The 13454-nt window shown below is 39.3% G+C and overlaps 2 protein-coding genes across 6 annotated transcripts in view; one reads left to right on the top strand and one right to left on the bottom strand.

Annotated features, from left to right (window-relative positions):
• The window catches only part of CEBPZ (CCAAT enhancer binding protein zeta), a 21777-nt gene extending 15309 nt beyond the window's left edge, over positions 1 to 6468 (top strand). Inside the window, exons 10-16 of the mRNA XM_079792738.1 lie at positions 31 to 131; positions 818 to 875; positions 1149 to 1342; positions 1631 to 1720; positions 5613 to 5674; positions 5784 to 5865; positions 6217 to 6468. Of these exons, the coding sequence (XP_079648864.1) occupies positions 31 to 131; positions 818 to 875; positions 1149 to 1342; positions 1631 to 1720; positions 5613 to 5674; positions 5784 to 5865; positions 6217 to 6356 (727 nt within the window). The 3' untranslated portion in view covers positions 6357 to 6468. The remainder of the gene's footprint in view (positions 1 to 30; positions 132 to 817; positions 876 to 1148; positions 1343 to 1630; positions 1721 to 5612; positions 5675 to 5783; positions 5866 to 6216) is intronic.
• Positions 1 to 10599, bottom strand: part of CEBPZOS (CEBPZ opposite strand) — a 17761-nt gene extending 7162 nt beyond the window's left edge. The window contains exons 1-5 of one of the 5 annotated variants that reach the window (XM_079792743.1): positions 10556 to 10599; positions 8597 to 8712; positions 7123 to 7167; positions 6396 to 6480; positions 5873 to 6257 (exon numbers count right to left, since the gene is read on the bottom strand). In XM_079792743.1, coding sequence (XP_079648869.1) covers positions 6398 to 6480; positions 7123 to 7167; positions 8597 to 8711 — 243 coding nt within the window. In that variant the 5' untranslated portion in view covers position 8712; positions 10556 to 10599 and the 3' untranslated portion in view covers positions 5873 to 6257; positions 6396 to 6397. Of the gene's footprint in view, positions 1 to 1730; positions 5366 to 5872; positions 6258 to 6395; positions 6481 to 7122; positions 7168 to 8596; positions 10228 to 10555 lie in introns of those variants that run through there. The other 4 variants (XM_079792745.1, XM_079792746.1, XM_079792744.1 and 1 more) reach the window with 4 other exon arrangements.
• Between the last annotated feature and the right edge of the window lie 2855 nt (positions 10600 to 13454).

The raw sequence follows: 13454 nt of genomic DNA, 5'->3' as shown, positions 1-13454 counted from the left end.
ATTAAAGATATAACATGAATTTTATTTTAGGTATTATAAAAAAGTTGCTATTGTTAAAGAGAAACAAAAACGGGATGCAGATGAAGAAAGTATAGAAGATGTGGATGATGAGGAATTTGAAAAGATGATTGGTAATTTGTAAAATAATTTATTACTATTTACTTATAGAACCATGGAGTATTAGTTGTAGAAGTGACCTTAGTTAAAAAATTTATTTAACTAAGAATACCATGCAAATCACAATGAAGGATTAAAACATATTTTGGGGAGATATGGTAATTCACCCACATTTGCTGCAGAAAAATATGTGATTGTTTTTTGACAATTTGTGAAGGAAAAAATTATATTTACCTGAGCATATTCATTCTTAAGGCCAAATCTATAGAAGAGAAACCATTTTTACTGTTGCTAACTGCCTTGCATTATTGGTAGCAATATTCTGCTACTTAATCTATTTTATCTTTATACTCCACAGAGCTAGAAAATTTTAATTAAAATTTAGACTGAAACAGGAAACATGGGAAATTAGAAAGGCTTACATTGAGTTCACTTAAATAGTTCTAATGGAGTAAAAAGGACAGCAGTTGCTAAATATTTATTTGATATTTACCTTCTTCCTATAAAACTATAGAAAGAAGCTGAAATTAACTGGAACCCATTTTAGTTGAGGAATTTAATTAAGGCCAGAATATTCACAGGTTTATTTGGTTTTTGTCGTAAACAGAAGAATCATGACTGTTAATTGATTCAGAAATAAGACATGTCAACTTTGTTTTTCTTTGCTATATCTCACACTTTATATATTGTTATCTGGCAGATACATTTGAAGATGATAACTGTTTCACCTCTGGAAAGGATGATCTTGATTTTGCTGGGTAAAATACATTTCTTCAATATTTTTTTTTAACTGTTTTCTCAGCATTTCCCAATGGTCCCTCAGAACAGTAGAGGTATTAATAAATTTGGGAAATGGATCCATTGCTTTCATTCTGGATCTTTTATAATGCATATTAGTATATTAAATAAAGGCTCTGAGCCTTCTGTAACTCTCCTTTAAACCTGTTAATAGCCTAATACCTCCTGTAGGCATCAAGCCACATTTTAGAAAACCGTCCTCTTTTACATTGCAAGTTGTTGTTTTTCTTCAGCAACATGCAAAAGAAAACAAAAGGAGCTAAGGGTGAGCCAGTAGATGAAGATTCAGAAGATAGTGATGATGACCTTGATAACTTAGACGATGATGAAGTTTCTTTAGGAAGTATGAATGAAGAATTTACTGAAATTGATGAAGATGGAGGAACATTCATGGATGTGTTGGATGATGAGAGTGAGGGCATTCAAGGTAAGCATTTTAAAAATTAAGACAAACAAACTAGATCTTCGTTTCTTCCTCAGCATATCTGTGATATACCTGTTGAGCTGTTATGTTGCTTCCTTTTTAAAATTTTATTTTTTCCAACACCATTTATCCCTCTTCCACCTCTCCCCTCCCCCCAAATCACCGTAGTTGCCCTTTTTAATGTTAAAATAGTAATTAGCATTTTCTAAAAGTTAATATTTATCATTTAGCATAACCCTATAGCAGTCCCATTGCTTTTAAATTACTTAATAGCACATTTTTTGGTAACAGACTTTAATGATGAAGTGAGCTCCGAAGTCAATTCTAATAAAAGCAAGAGGAAAAGTGCAAATGATTTTGACTTTGCTGAATCATTTCAAGGTAAGAAAATGCATTTAGTCCCTTTGAAACCTAAGCAGTGTGCAAATGTATTATTCATTATTCTTTTGGGAAATTAACTTTTCTAAATTTCTGGTCGTACAATTAGTTTGTTTTTATAGTGGATAGTAACATTTTTATGTGAAAATTGTTATTTCCCACATACACCTTTATTTTTTTCTTCCTAAATTCTTTCCTTTTACATCTAAATATCTCTAGATGATTTCTGTTTAAACCATTCAGTTATATGTAAGCCCTGGTTTTTCATAGGTACCTTTTGCCTTTTCTCAACTAAATCTTATTCTTTGCCATTTGACCCTTCTGAAAATCCATGCTCTTTATTAATTTTATTTTCCTTTTTTATGAGGTCTGCCATCTTGCTGCCATGTCAAAACAATTCTAACCTCACAAATATCTTATATAAAACAGATAGGAATTCTTTAAGTCTATCATAACATTATTTTAAAGTAGCACTTTTAAGGTACTAATAAAAGAAAAAAGTACTATCATCAACCTTAAGTTTTTGATAAAAATATAGACAGCAGTCATACAATAAATATTTTATCCCATAATTCTGTGGATAAGTACACAAGCGCCCTGGCTGGTGTGGCTCATTTGGTTGCACCAAAAGGTTGCCAGTTTGATTTCTGGTCAGGGCCAGCTTGATGCCTGGTGGGAGGCATGCAGGAGGCAGCTGATTGATGTTTTACTCTCACATCCATATTTCTCTCTCTCCCTCTCACTCTCTAAAAGTCAACTAAAAATCTTAAAAAAGGAAAACACAGGCTTGTGCTTTTTTTTCACGCTTTGCCTCTCTAGCTTCTGCTTACTAGTACTGATGAATAAAAATAGATTTGCAAAGTTAAAAACAAAACAATATCTTATTAAAATTAAGAGATACTTAAAACTTTTGACATTAAATATTTTGACCATAAATATCAAAAATAATAAAAACTATATATTGGTAGTAGTAAGATTTTTTATGCCTACAAAATTTCTATCAGCTCTTTCAAATACTACTAACAATCAGTCCTCTTAATTAGCTTGATTTACCTGGTACATATTTAAGTTATAATATCTTCCACACTTTGTTTTCAACTGAGTGCTATAAGGTCACATGTTAATAGTAGCAAATGCTCAAATATAAGGCAAAATTTTCCTCAAAATCATCTCACAGGAAATAAATGTTGCTTTACAACAAGTCCTACTGAGTCTGTCATTAAAAGATACTCTCAGTAACCTTATTTTTTTAATGATCAGTACTGTTTTCAGAAGACAATAGTCTGAAAGAATCTCAATCAATAATAGTTTTGAATGCCGATTAAAGTGTACCTAGTAGAACTGATTAAAACAAAAAATTTCGGACTTACTGATTGATCCTGAGGTCTCCACCTTAATTTGCAAATGTTGGATATTCTTAAAGATAATCAAACCTTAAGGAAACTTTAAGAAGGCAGTGCAGCAGAATTGTTTACTAATTGAAGTTATAGATCTGTACCTATAAGATGAATGGAAAAAAAACCCACTTTCCTAATCCTATGCTAATGAGCATTTTAGCCTAAGATAAAATATTCAATAATAGTATTGTGAACAATTCTTAAATAATATAACATACATTTCACTTCGATAAAAATTAAGGTAAAATGCTCTAGAAGCTATTTTATCAAAAGTGGCTCTGGTATATTCACGTAAAGACTTGTACACAATTGTTACAAGTTATTATTATTAATAATAGCGGCATTATTCATAATAGCCAAAAAGTGGAAACAGCCCAATTTCTATTGACTAAAGGTTAAATAGTAAAATATGGTATAGCCATGTAATGGAATATCATTCAGCAGTAAAATGGGATGGAGTGGTGGTACATGCTATAACATGGATGAGCTTTAAAATTGTTATGAGAAAGGGAAAGAAGCCAGATACAGAAAACCATTTATATAAAACTAGGGACCCAATGCACAAATTCGTGCACCTTGAAAGGAACTGTGGGCCACAAGGCTGTGGTGGGTACAGGGGCGGGTATCAGCCCATCCTCCGTGCCCCCACCCAACCCCTGTCGGCAGCCCCACTCCTGCTGACAGCATGGAGCAATTGGGGACAGCGCCGAACAGCAGCTGCTGCCCCGATCGCCCCTCGGGAGCAGGGGGCGGTGGCACCGCAGTGTATAGGAGCAAAGAATTTTTAGTAACCACCAGAGGCTTGCCCCGATGACAGTGACCGGCGCAACCACCTTGGTCTAACGCTCCCACTTACCTGCTCCACCATCCCGCCTGTTGCCAATGCCCACCATGTTCCACGTGCACCCCCTGGTAGTCAGCACACGTCATAGCGACTGGTTGTTCTGCCGTTTGGTCTATTTGTATATTAGGGTTTTATATATATACAGATAGTCAGAAAAGGCAAAGCCTTCATGGGAGGGATCATGTTACTACAGATGGACACTAGGGATCTTTTGGAGTTCATGGGAATATTCTAAAATTGCATTGTGATGACAGCTGAACAACTCTGTAAATTAACTGAAATGTATTGAATTATACACTTAAAATAGCTGAATTTTATGACAAATTTTACTTCTTAGTACAGCTGTTTTAAAAAAGTGACTCTAACCCTAGCCAGTTTGGCTCAGTGGATAGAGTGTCAACCTTCAGACTGACTGGTCCCAGGTTCGATTCCAGTCAAGAGCACATACCCAGGTTGTGGGCTTGATCCCCAGTGTGGGGCATGCAGGAGGCAGCCAATTGATGATTCTCTCATCATTGATGTTTCTATCTTTCCCTCTCTCCTCCTCTCTAAAAATCAACAACAACAAAAAATCTTACCTTATAATAGACAAATATGCAAATTGACCGCACCTTCGCTACGTCCAAGCCACGCCCACCAGGAAACCGTTGCAGGGACGTTGGGGTGTGGCGGAGCCCAAGGCCGGGAAACCCTCGGGTGGAGGCTTTCCCGGCCTTGGGCACCAGCAGGGAGCCTGCACGGATCGCAGGAAACCATGTTGGGTGCGGCCGAACCCAAGGCCACCGCCCGGGGCCAAGCCCCGACCCTGAAAGAAGGCAGAAGGCGGTGGCCACAGCCAAGGCCTGGGTCCCCGGTGCCGGCAGAAAACTGGTGCAGGCAGCCAGGTGAATGAAGGTCTATTGCACGAATCTTCATGCAAACGGGCTACTAGTATATATATATATTTTTTATTTATTTATTTATTTTTTAAATAGTGACTCTAGTAGTGCCAGAGACATTGATGTCAAAGATGCAAATTGGATAATATTATTTCAGGAAATGGAAAAAAGCTATTTCTAGTTAATGTATTTTTAGATACTGGGGTTTTAAATGTGTGAATTAAAATTTAAGTATTAAAAATAGATGTTTTACTTTTTTATCTATTTTGAAAAATTTACATATCCAGAATTATAGGTGTTTTTTAAAGGAGAACCACTTTATTTTGAGTGGTGTAAACAAAACTTTATTTATAACATAATAAACATACTTTCCATAAATTTCTTCACAGTTAGTCCAAAGAATAAAACCTCTGGCTTAATTAGAATTTACATTTTGCCTTAAATATCCCAAAATCTATCCATGTCAACTTTGGAAATGTATTTGTGCCTGATACTATAAGATAGGGTAAACCGTGATCAGTGGCCAAATCTGAAAGGCAAGAAGACAGAAAATCATCTGAACAATTCTATTAGGATGCTTTTTAAAAAATAGTATATACTAACTCTTAGTACATATCTGTGTAAGTACAGCTACCCATTGGTGTTAGAAAATAATTGCAAATTTTGTATTTTATCCCTAATATAATTTTTTTTAACAAAGTCATATTGAAAGATTTATATTTTCCCCAAATCATTGGATTTTACAATTTAATAATCTAGGTTTATACTTCTTTTAGGATCCAGGAAAAAAAAGAAAAGAAATTTCAGTGACTCCAACCTATTTGTATCTGCTGAAGAGGTAACGGATAATGTACTACTTTGAGAAGTTAGCTATTCAACATTGTTTTAAGTTTTCTGATGAATGTATTCCCCCACCCCCACCCCCGTTTTTTGTGTTTTTTTTTAAGTTTGGCCATCTATTGGATGAAAATATGGGATCCAAGTTTGACAACATTGGCATGAATGCCATGGCTAACAAAGATAATGCAAGTAAGTAACTTGAATTTTTTTGCTAAGTGACTTTATAAATGCTTTTTACACATTTTAATTTTTTCTGATATTCATAGTTACTGGCTTCTGTTTTTTGCCAGTAAAAGGGTTCAGGGGAAATAAAACCTTTAGAGCATTTGTTCCTTTCCTGTCCTGGTCTTTTATAAATAAAATGGTAATCTTTGACATTAAATACAGAAGGAAAGTAACAAATAAGCAGGGGATTTGCATTGTGGTTGGTAAACAGCTGTAGACCCTGGCAGACCAGCAGCTCCTGTTACTCAGTAGGATGTTCTGTGGGGCCTCCAAAAGTCTACAGTGTGGTGTGTTCATCTTTCTTCTCCCCCAAAGGTCTCAAACAGCTTAGATGGGAGGCTGAACGTGATGACTGGCTACACAACAGAGATGTGAAAAGTATCATCAGGAAAAAGAAAAGTTTCAAAAAGAAGAGGCCAAAAACCCCTCAAAAAATTAAAAAGCAAAGAAAATGAGTGTTTTCTAAATAAATTATAAATTCAGATTGTACTTACTCCTAACTTTTGCTGTTCAACCATTTTTCTTGGTCTTGCTCTCTGACTCCATACATTCCAGAATATTCAATGGATTTGTAATAAACTATAAATAAATTAAAAAATAGTTGTCATTTATAAAATCATGTAAAAATATTAAAATTAAATGCTATTGCAAAATAAACTTTTTTCCCTTCTTGCTGGTATTTCATGTAGAAGCTCTAGCACCTGTACTAATCATTGTAATGAGCATTATTTATTAGGCAAATACTGTGCTGATTACATAACGTTACCTCGTTTGATCCTTGTAACAATTTGTGCAATAGGTATGATCATCTCTACTTGACAGAGAAAGAAGTAGCTCCAAGATGTTAGCAAACCTGAGATTGGTTTTAAACTTTAAGTTGTGGTTTGATTCCATCACCACCTCAGGTATGTCTCATTCCATAGTCTACATTCTTAACCACTGGAAGAATTAAGAATCCAGCCCATGAACTAACTGTTCTCATCTAGATAACTCTAGGTGAGAATTTTCTCTACTCTGTTCTCAGAAGGAGCCAAAATAGGGATGAATAATATTTTTTTTTTAAATTAACATCACAAAATAGTCATTTCGCCCTTAATTGGTCATAAAGAAATTACTATTTAGTTTATATAGATTACCTGAAAACGTCTTTTTGTAGTTTCATTTTTAATTAAGGGAAAAACTATAAATACCTATAAGATGAACAGGTTACCTGAAACATACCTTCCAAGATGAAGGGAAATTTCTTGCTCATTGTTTGCCTAAAATCTGATGAAAAAAATTTTAAAATTAGACTTGATTAGAGATTTATTATATTAAAATATGCAGCCATATTTTAACCTTAGGGTGTATAAAGTAGGGATCCCACAGATTAGAAATTTTTGTTAAGGTCCTGGTAATCCAGGAACTATATCCTTTTGGGTCTAAACTGCACTTGCATATAGCCTTCCATAGTTATTTTGGAGTTTTAACATTTTGACCTATATATATGATGTAATTTACTTAGAAGTGGCATTTAAACGCAAGTTTTCAATGTTAGTGTGTAATTCTCTTATTTAACTTTATAAATTATTTTTATGGATGCAATTTTACCTTGTTTTGGAATTAGAAATGAGACTGTACAATATCCAGTTTTTTAAGTTGATCTTAAACTTTAATTTGCTTTTAAATACTATTTGGATGTTTTCTTTTATACCCTTACTTATAGTTTAAAAGCACAGAGACTGCCCTAGCCAGTTTCACTCAGTGGTTAGGGCATCGGCCCGGAGACTGTAGGGTCTTGGGTTTGATTCTGGTCAAGGACATGTACCTTGGCTGTAGGCTCAATCCCTGGGCCCATGGGGGCCAGTGTGGAAGTCAACCAATCAATGTGTCTCTCTTACATCAATGTTTCTCTGTCTCTCCCTCTCCCTTCTACTCTCTAAAAATTAATGGAAAAAATATCCTCAAGTGAGGATTAACAACAACAAAAGCATAGAGACTGAATAGCCAGTAGCATCGTGTAAATGTTCTGGTGAAGTACTTTTTAATAAAACAAATGACAGATTTCAAAGATGGCCACCACTGGGGATTGCTATTCCCTGCTTTAGTAAAAGAGAAAGCAGCACTTCCTAATTTAAAAGTTTGTGAGCCCGGCCGGTGTTGCTCAGTGGTTGAGTGTTGACCCATGAACCAGGAGGTTACGGTTTGAAAAAGTGAAAACATACTTGAAAAAATAAAAAAGTTTTGTTAGCTCTCAGATAGAATTTCACCCCACAATAGGTCATAGCACTTTAAGTAATAGCCAGGGCATGGAAAAGGTTTTCAGTGCCTAGGACCGATGCAGAACTGCAAGCCTAAGAAACTGGTTACTTGGACAATTTGGCTATGCTACTCTCAGTCTACCAAATAGGGAGGTGCATTTGCTACATCTGTGCTCCCAAACTAAGCCAGACTAAGGACACTAGCTCTATTGCCCACCCCTGCACTAGGAAAACCCAGGGAAGTGTGAAACATATTCCCTAGTCTGCAAACAACTTTTTAGGGGGAAGTTAAGAATCATTTACAATAATTAACACCTAGTTTCCCCTTGTGCCATAAAAATGCCTAATGACTCTGAATCTGAAGAAGCAGTTCCTCTAACTGCCATTTAGCACCTAAAATGCATTAGCAAACTGTATACCCCTCTATAAAACATTCACTTCTGAATTATCATTACCTTGGTTTGTGTCCATCTTATTAAACAAAATATATGCTCCAAAGACACCCAGAAATTCAGCTACTAAAACTCCTTTAAAGATCTTCTTTGCCAGTGGTTCCAAAGTGCGGACCATCCTAAGTTTAACAACAAATATACGTGAACCTAAATGAGCATATTAAAACTTCATGCCACTTCTATAAAAATAACTCCATCCCCAGTTTGATTATCTCAGTATTCTGCTATTGTCCTGAGCATGCTCTTTGTCACATTGTTCTCTGTCCTTTGTGCAGATGGTATGTTCTCTGATACTCTGCAGTCCCAGCTCAGCTCACTGTCACGCCTTTACTGCATTCACTCCTGACTCCTTTTCACAACCCCTGAGGGTGGGGAGGTAATTAAATACCCTGCCTTTGTAGTATCCTACTAAAATCCTTATCAGGTGTCCCCCCAATATTCCCTTCTCTCATTTTGATAATGTGATCCCTGGGAACTAAAAGATTAAAACTTTACTATTCTTACCCCAAAAAAAATTAAGCAGGGGAAGTGAAAGAAGAAAAAAAAACTTATAATCATCAGGCAGGTGAGTGGGTGAGGAGAGTTGTTTTGCTGTTCACTACAATGCTGTACATTACTGACAGGAAATAAGCCCTCATCAGTACAGGGAGCTCTCTCGGGGTTATTTTTAATGTTGAAGGGGTGAAAAGAACAAAACAGCCTGCCTATAGCCAGACTCACAGTATAAGGATCCCAGTAAAATGTCATTTTGTTTTGTTGAAGAGAATGAGGTTAAGGGTTCAAACAATAAAGTCCAAAAAACACTATAATAAGTCATTCACTTTTCTTGAAAGTCCTATATAATAAAGAGGTAATATGCAAATTAACCCTCACACCCTCACAAGATGGCTGCCTACAACCAGACTGAGGGACGACCAAACGACTGAACAAGCAGGCTGCATGGGGCAACCAGGCCAGCAGAGGGGGGCAGTAAGGGGTGACCAGGCCAGCAGGGGGGTTGGGGGGGTGGCAGTTAGGAGCAACCAGGCAGGTGAGCAATTAGGAGCCAGCGGTCCAGGATTGTGAGAGGGTGCAGGCTGGCCTGAGGGGGACCCCCAACCCGCCCCCTCCCCAAACGAATTTCGTGCACCATGCCTCTAGTGTATATATATATATGGACAAACATGTTTTACATTGCAAGTCCCTCAGCTTCAGATTGTAACCAACGATAAAGACCCCCAAAGGCATACTGTCCACAACAAAGTTAGGTTACTAACTTGCAGAGGAGAAACAAGAGCAGACAAGCTTTTTGAGGCTGGAACTTAGGTGACGTTTCAAATAAAGCCGCCCTCTAATGGGCTCAGAGAAAAGCAGGGCTGTGATCCTGGGGTTAACGTCACACGGGGCTGAGAAGCTGACTCAAGGCACACAAGCTTAAGCCAAGGCTCACTATGGCATCCGAAAACCCCTCATCTGTGCACCAAAGCTGGAAATGTACACGGCTCGGAATCTCCAGGCAACATCCTGTCACACAGCAAGGCCTCACAGTCTGAGCAAGATTCCTCAGCCACATCTTTCCAGGTTCCCACCACCAAAAGCCGAGCAGCCTGCCAGGCGCCTGCGCGCGACCTCAGGCTGGCTACCCACGACCCTCAGCCCCTCTCAGGCCCTGGCCGCCCCGCATCCCCGGAGCCCCCTGCTCCCACCGCCTGCCCAGCTGCCCGGTGCACCCTGGCTGCCCCCGGGGATCTCAGGGCACTCCCGCCGGCCTGCACCGCCCCGGCCGCGGGGACAAGGTCGCCGAGCAACCCGGAAACACTCGGTCAGTCCGGCGGCGTGAGCGGGGAGACACTGACACCCGAGTGTCCTCAGCATGACCCCAGTGTCCTCAGCATAACGAGGGACCCCCCCAAACTTCCCGTACTCCCGCTCTGGCTAGCACAAATCTAGCTCCCGAACTAGCGCCCCGCGCCGCTGTCTTACCTGAGTCGCGTGCACGGGCTGCGCGTGCGTAAGGGCTGGCAGAGCCCCGCCCCTCCCGGCGCTGACCCCGCCCCCAGGGCGTAATTAGCATTTATGGTTCTCTGCTAGGAGCCTATCTTGACTGTGGCCTACATACATTAGTTTATTTAATAATCCTCAAAACAACTTCATGCTGTGACTATCTCATTTTACAGAGAAGGGGAAACGCTTACCCTGCCCACAATCACACAGCCTATAAAAGACAGAACTCGGATTTGAGCCAAGGACGCTAACTCCAAAACCTGTGCTCAATCATTCTTCCTCACCCTTCAGCCCAAAGTGTGATGGTCTCCGAGAATCAGCAGTATTGGCTTCCCCTGGGAGCTTGTTAGACATGCCGATCCACTGGCTCAAAATCTGCTTTTTAGCCAGATCCTTAGACAATTCTAGTGCAAATTAAAATTTGAGAAGTATAGCCCATAATACCCTGTAGGAGGATGAGGGGGGGTGGGAGGGTGAGAAAAGGGATATAAAGGTCTACTGAGGTACCAGGTGCAACGCAAAGCCTGGACTGTTTTCCTGTCAGTAATGTACAGTATTGTGAGCAGCAAAACAACTCTCCCCACCCACTCACCTGCCTGACGTTATAATTTCTTCTTTTTCTTCTTGTTTTTTTTACTTTCTCTGTTTCGTTTCTTTTAGGTAAGAATAGTAACGTTTTAATCTTTTAGTCCCACAGGGTGATCACATTATCAACACGAGAGGAGGGAATATTGTGGGGAAGGGACACCTGATAACAACTTTTTGTCACCTGTTTCCACCTCTCTCTCTCTCTCTCTCTCCCTCTCTCCCTCTCTCTCTCTCTCTCTCTCTCTCTCTCTCTCTCTCTCTCTCTCTCTCTCTCTCAGACTAAAACACACACAAATTATTTAAAAGAAAAGAAGTTAAGTAGGAATGTTCTCTTTAATCTCAAGGAAAGGAGCTTTAAATAAACCTCCTATGCTACTGCCACCAGGGCCAGGGACCAAGGCAGGAAGCACTGTCTGAGAGCTCTGCCCCCACTTACCCTGGGCCTGAATGGACCCGGGAGCCGAACGGCAAGCTGGGATCTCACAGGACCTGGGGGCACCCTGCACGCAAAGGCACGCCAGTGCAAAGGCATCATGTAGCCTAGGTTATTTTGCGATCATTCCTGCCACTGTTTCCTCCCCTCGTGCATACCGCACAACTAGAGTGGAGTATGTAGAATTGTAGGGCTGACAGGCTGCCCTGAGCCTAGGGAGACTAACAAGAATCAGAGCTCCTATTACCATTTCAAAACAGCCCTGAATCCTCCTATAACGACAGGCATTAAGGTCAGAACGGGATCCAGCCATATTGTCTTTTCTAATGTTTTACTCACTAAGATGCAAGCAAAGGACAATAACAACGTTTGAATTAATACCTTAAAGTCTGTCTTCCCCAGGGGAACAAAGGCTCTGTACAATGCAAGGGACAATCCCACTAAGCAGCTTGGCAGAGAGTCCAGTCCTACCCCTCTCCCTTTCAGGGAGGAACTTCTGAAATACACAACCTTCCCACCTTCAGTGAATAGCATCCTCTTATGATGTAAGGTAATAAGACCTTCGAGGGCGAGTGCTGTTTGGAAATGAAAACAGAGCAAAACACTCACATATTCTAATTTTACCTTTTTTACAAACTTAAAAAAAAACACAATCACAACTATAACAAAACCCAGACACCTGTTCCTCACTAGGCACTCTCTTTGGTCAGTTCTTCCTCTCAAAGTGGAGATGAAAAGAGGTTAACTAAAGAATTTATAAGCATACATGCATTGCCCATGGATACAGACAATGGACGGTGAAGGCCTGGGGAGGGATGGGAGGTGGGTGGAGGGGAGCAAAAGGGGAGAAATGGGGCATATTTATAATACTCTCAACAATAAAATAATTTTTTTTAAGAAATGGAGATTAAAAGTTGCCCTCCCACGTCCACCACTGCCTCGGTAAGATACTTTCTGTTGGCATAAAGTTTCCACCATTCTGTGATGCATGTGTTTTCATAGGCTTACGTTTCTGAAATTGGAAGGCATCTCACAATTGCTGTGTACATTTGACACAGTGATTTCCCCAAATGCTGTTATTAAATAAAGTCTTCTAGAACCCAGGAAATGTATTTCCCTTGTGGTCATAAAAATAGCTCTCCTCAGAAGGTAAGAGTTTTTGGGTTTGTTTGTTTGTTTGTTTGTTTGTTTGTTTGTGTGAAAAGTCCCATGGCCTTGTTTCTTGTAGCACATGAAGAAGCACCAAGAATGCAGTGGCGCTAACTAAACCTGGGACCTCTAAGAAAGATCTCGCTGCAATTGCCTCTTTGCCAGGAAACTCAGCCTGCATTCCAGTTCCAGCTCCTCAAACTCCTGACTCTATTTAGCTCCACAAAACTCCGATTAACCTACCTGCGAAATGGGTAACAATAGTAACACTGATTTCATAGGGCTGTTATGAATATGAAGTTGCATGAAATCATCTATTAATCTTACCAGCGTGGCAGCATGCCTGGTACACACAAGCGATCAGTTTTTGTTAGCCATTATTAAATGATGTTAGCTATTATTTTAACCGATATATGAGTGACCGCAGCAGCTAAGTATACATATCTAGGAGTTAACTTAAGTTTTAGCATTAGTTTAGAGAAAGGTAAATATAGTTTTTAAAAAACTATGTTCCTGGGGCCAGAGGGGATAAAAATGGAAGGAGGAGGAGGAGGAGAAGGAGGGGGGTGGGGGGAGGATGTGGAGAAGATAATGGGGGAGAGAAAAGAAAAGCTCGCCGTATGTTTATGGATATTTGACTTAAGAAGAGGACAAAGGGTAAATTCTGACCCAGAAAGTGTACTAATTAGAATACAGGCTAAATTACTG

The sequence above is a fragment of the Cnephaeus nilssonii genome, assembly GCF_951640355.1.
Source record: "Cnephaeus nilssonii genome assembly, chromosome: 15".
NCBI lineage: Eukaryota > Metazoa > Chordata > Mammalia > Chiroptera > Vespertilionidae > Cnephaeus > Cnephaeus nilssonii.
Note: the sequence above shows the minus strand (reverse complement) of the source record. Positions and strands in the feature narration are given on the sequence as shown.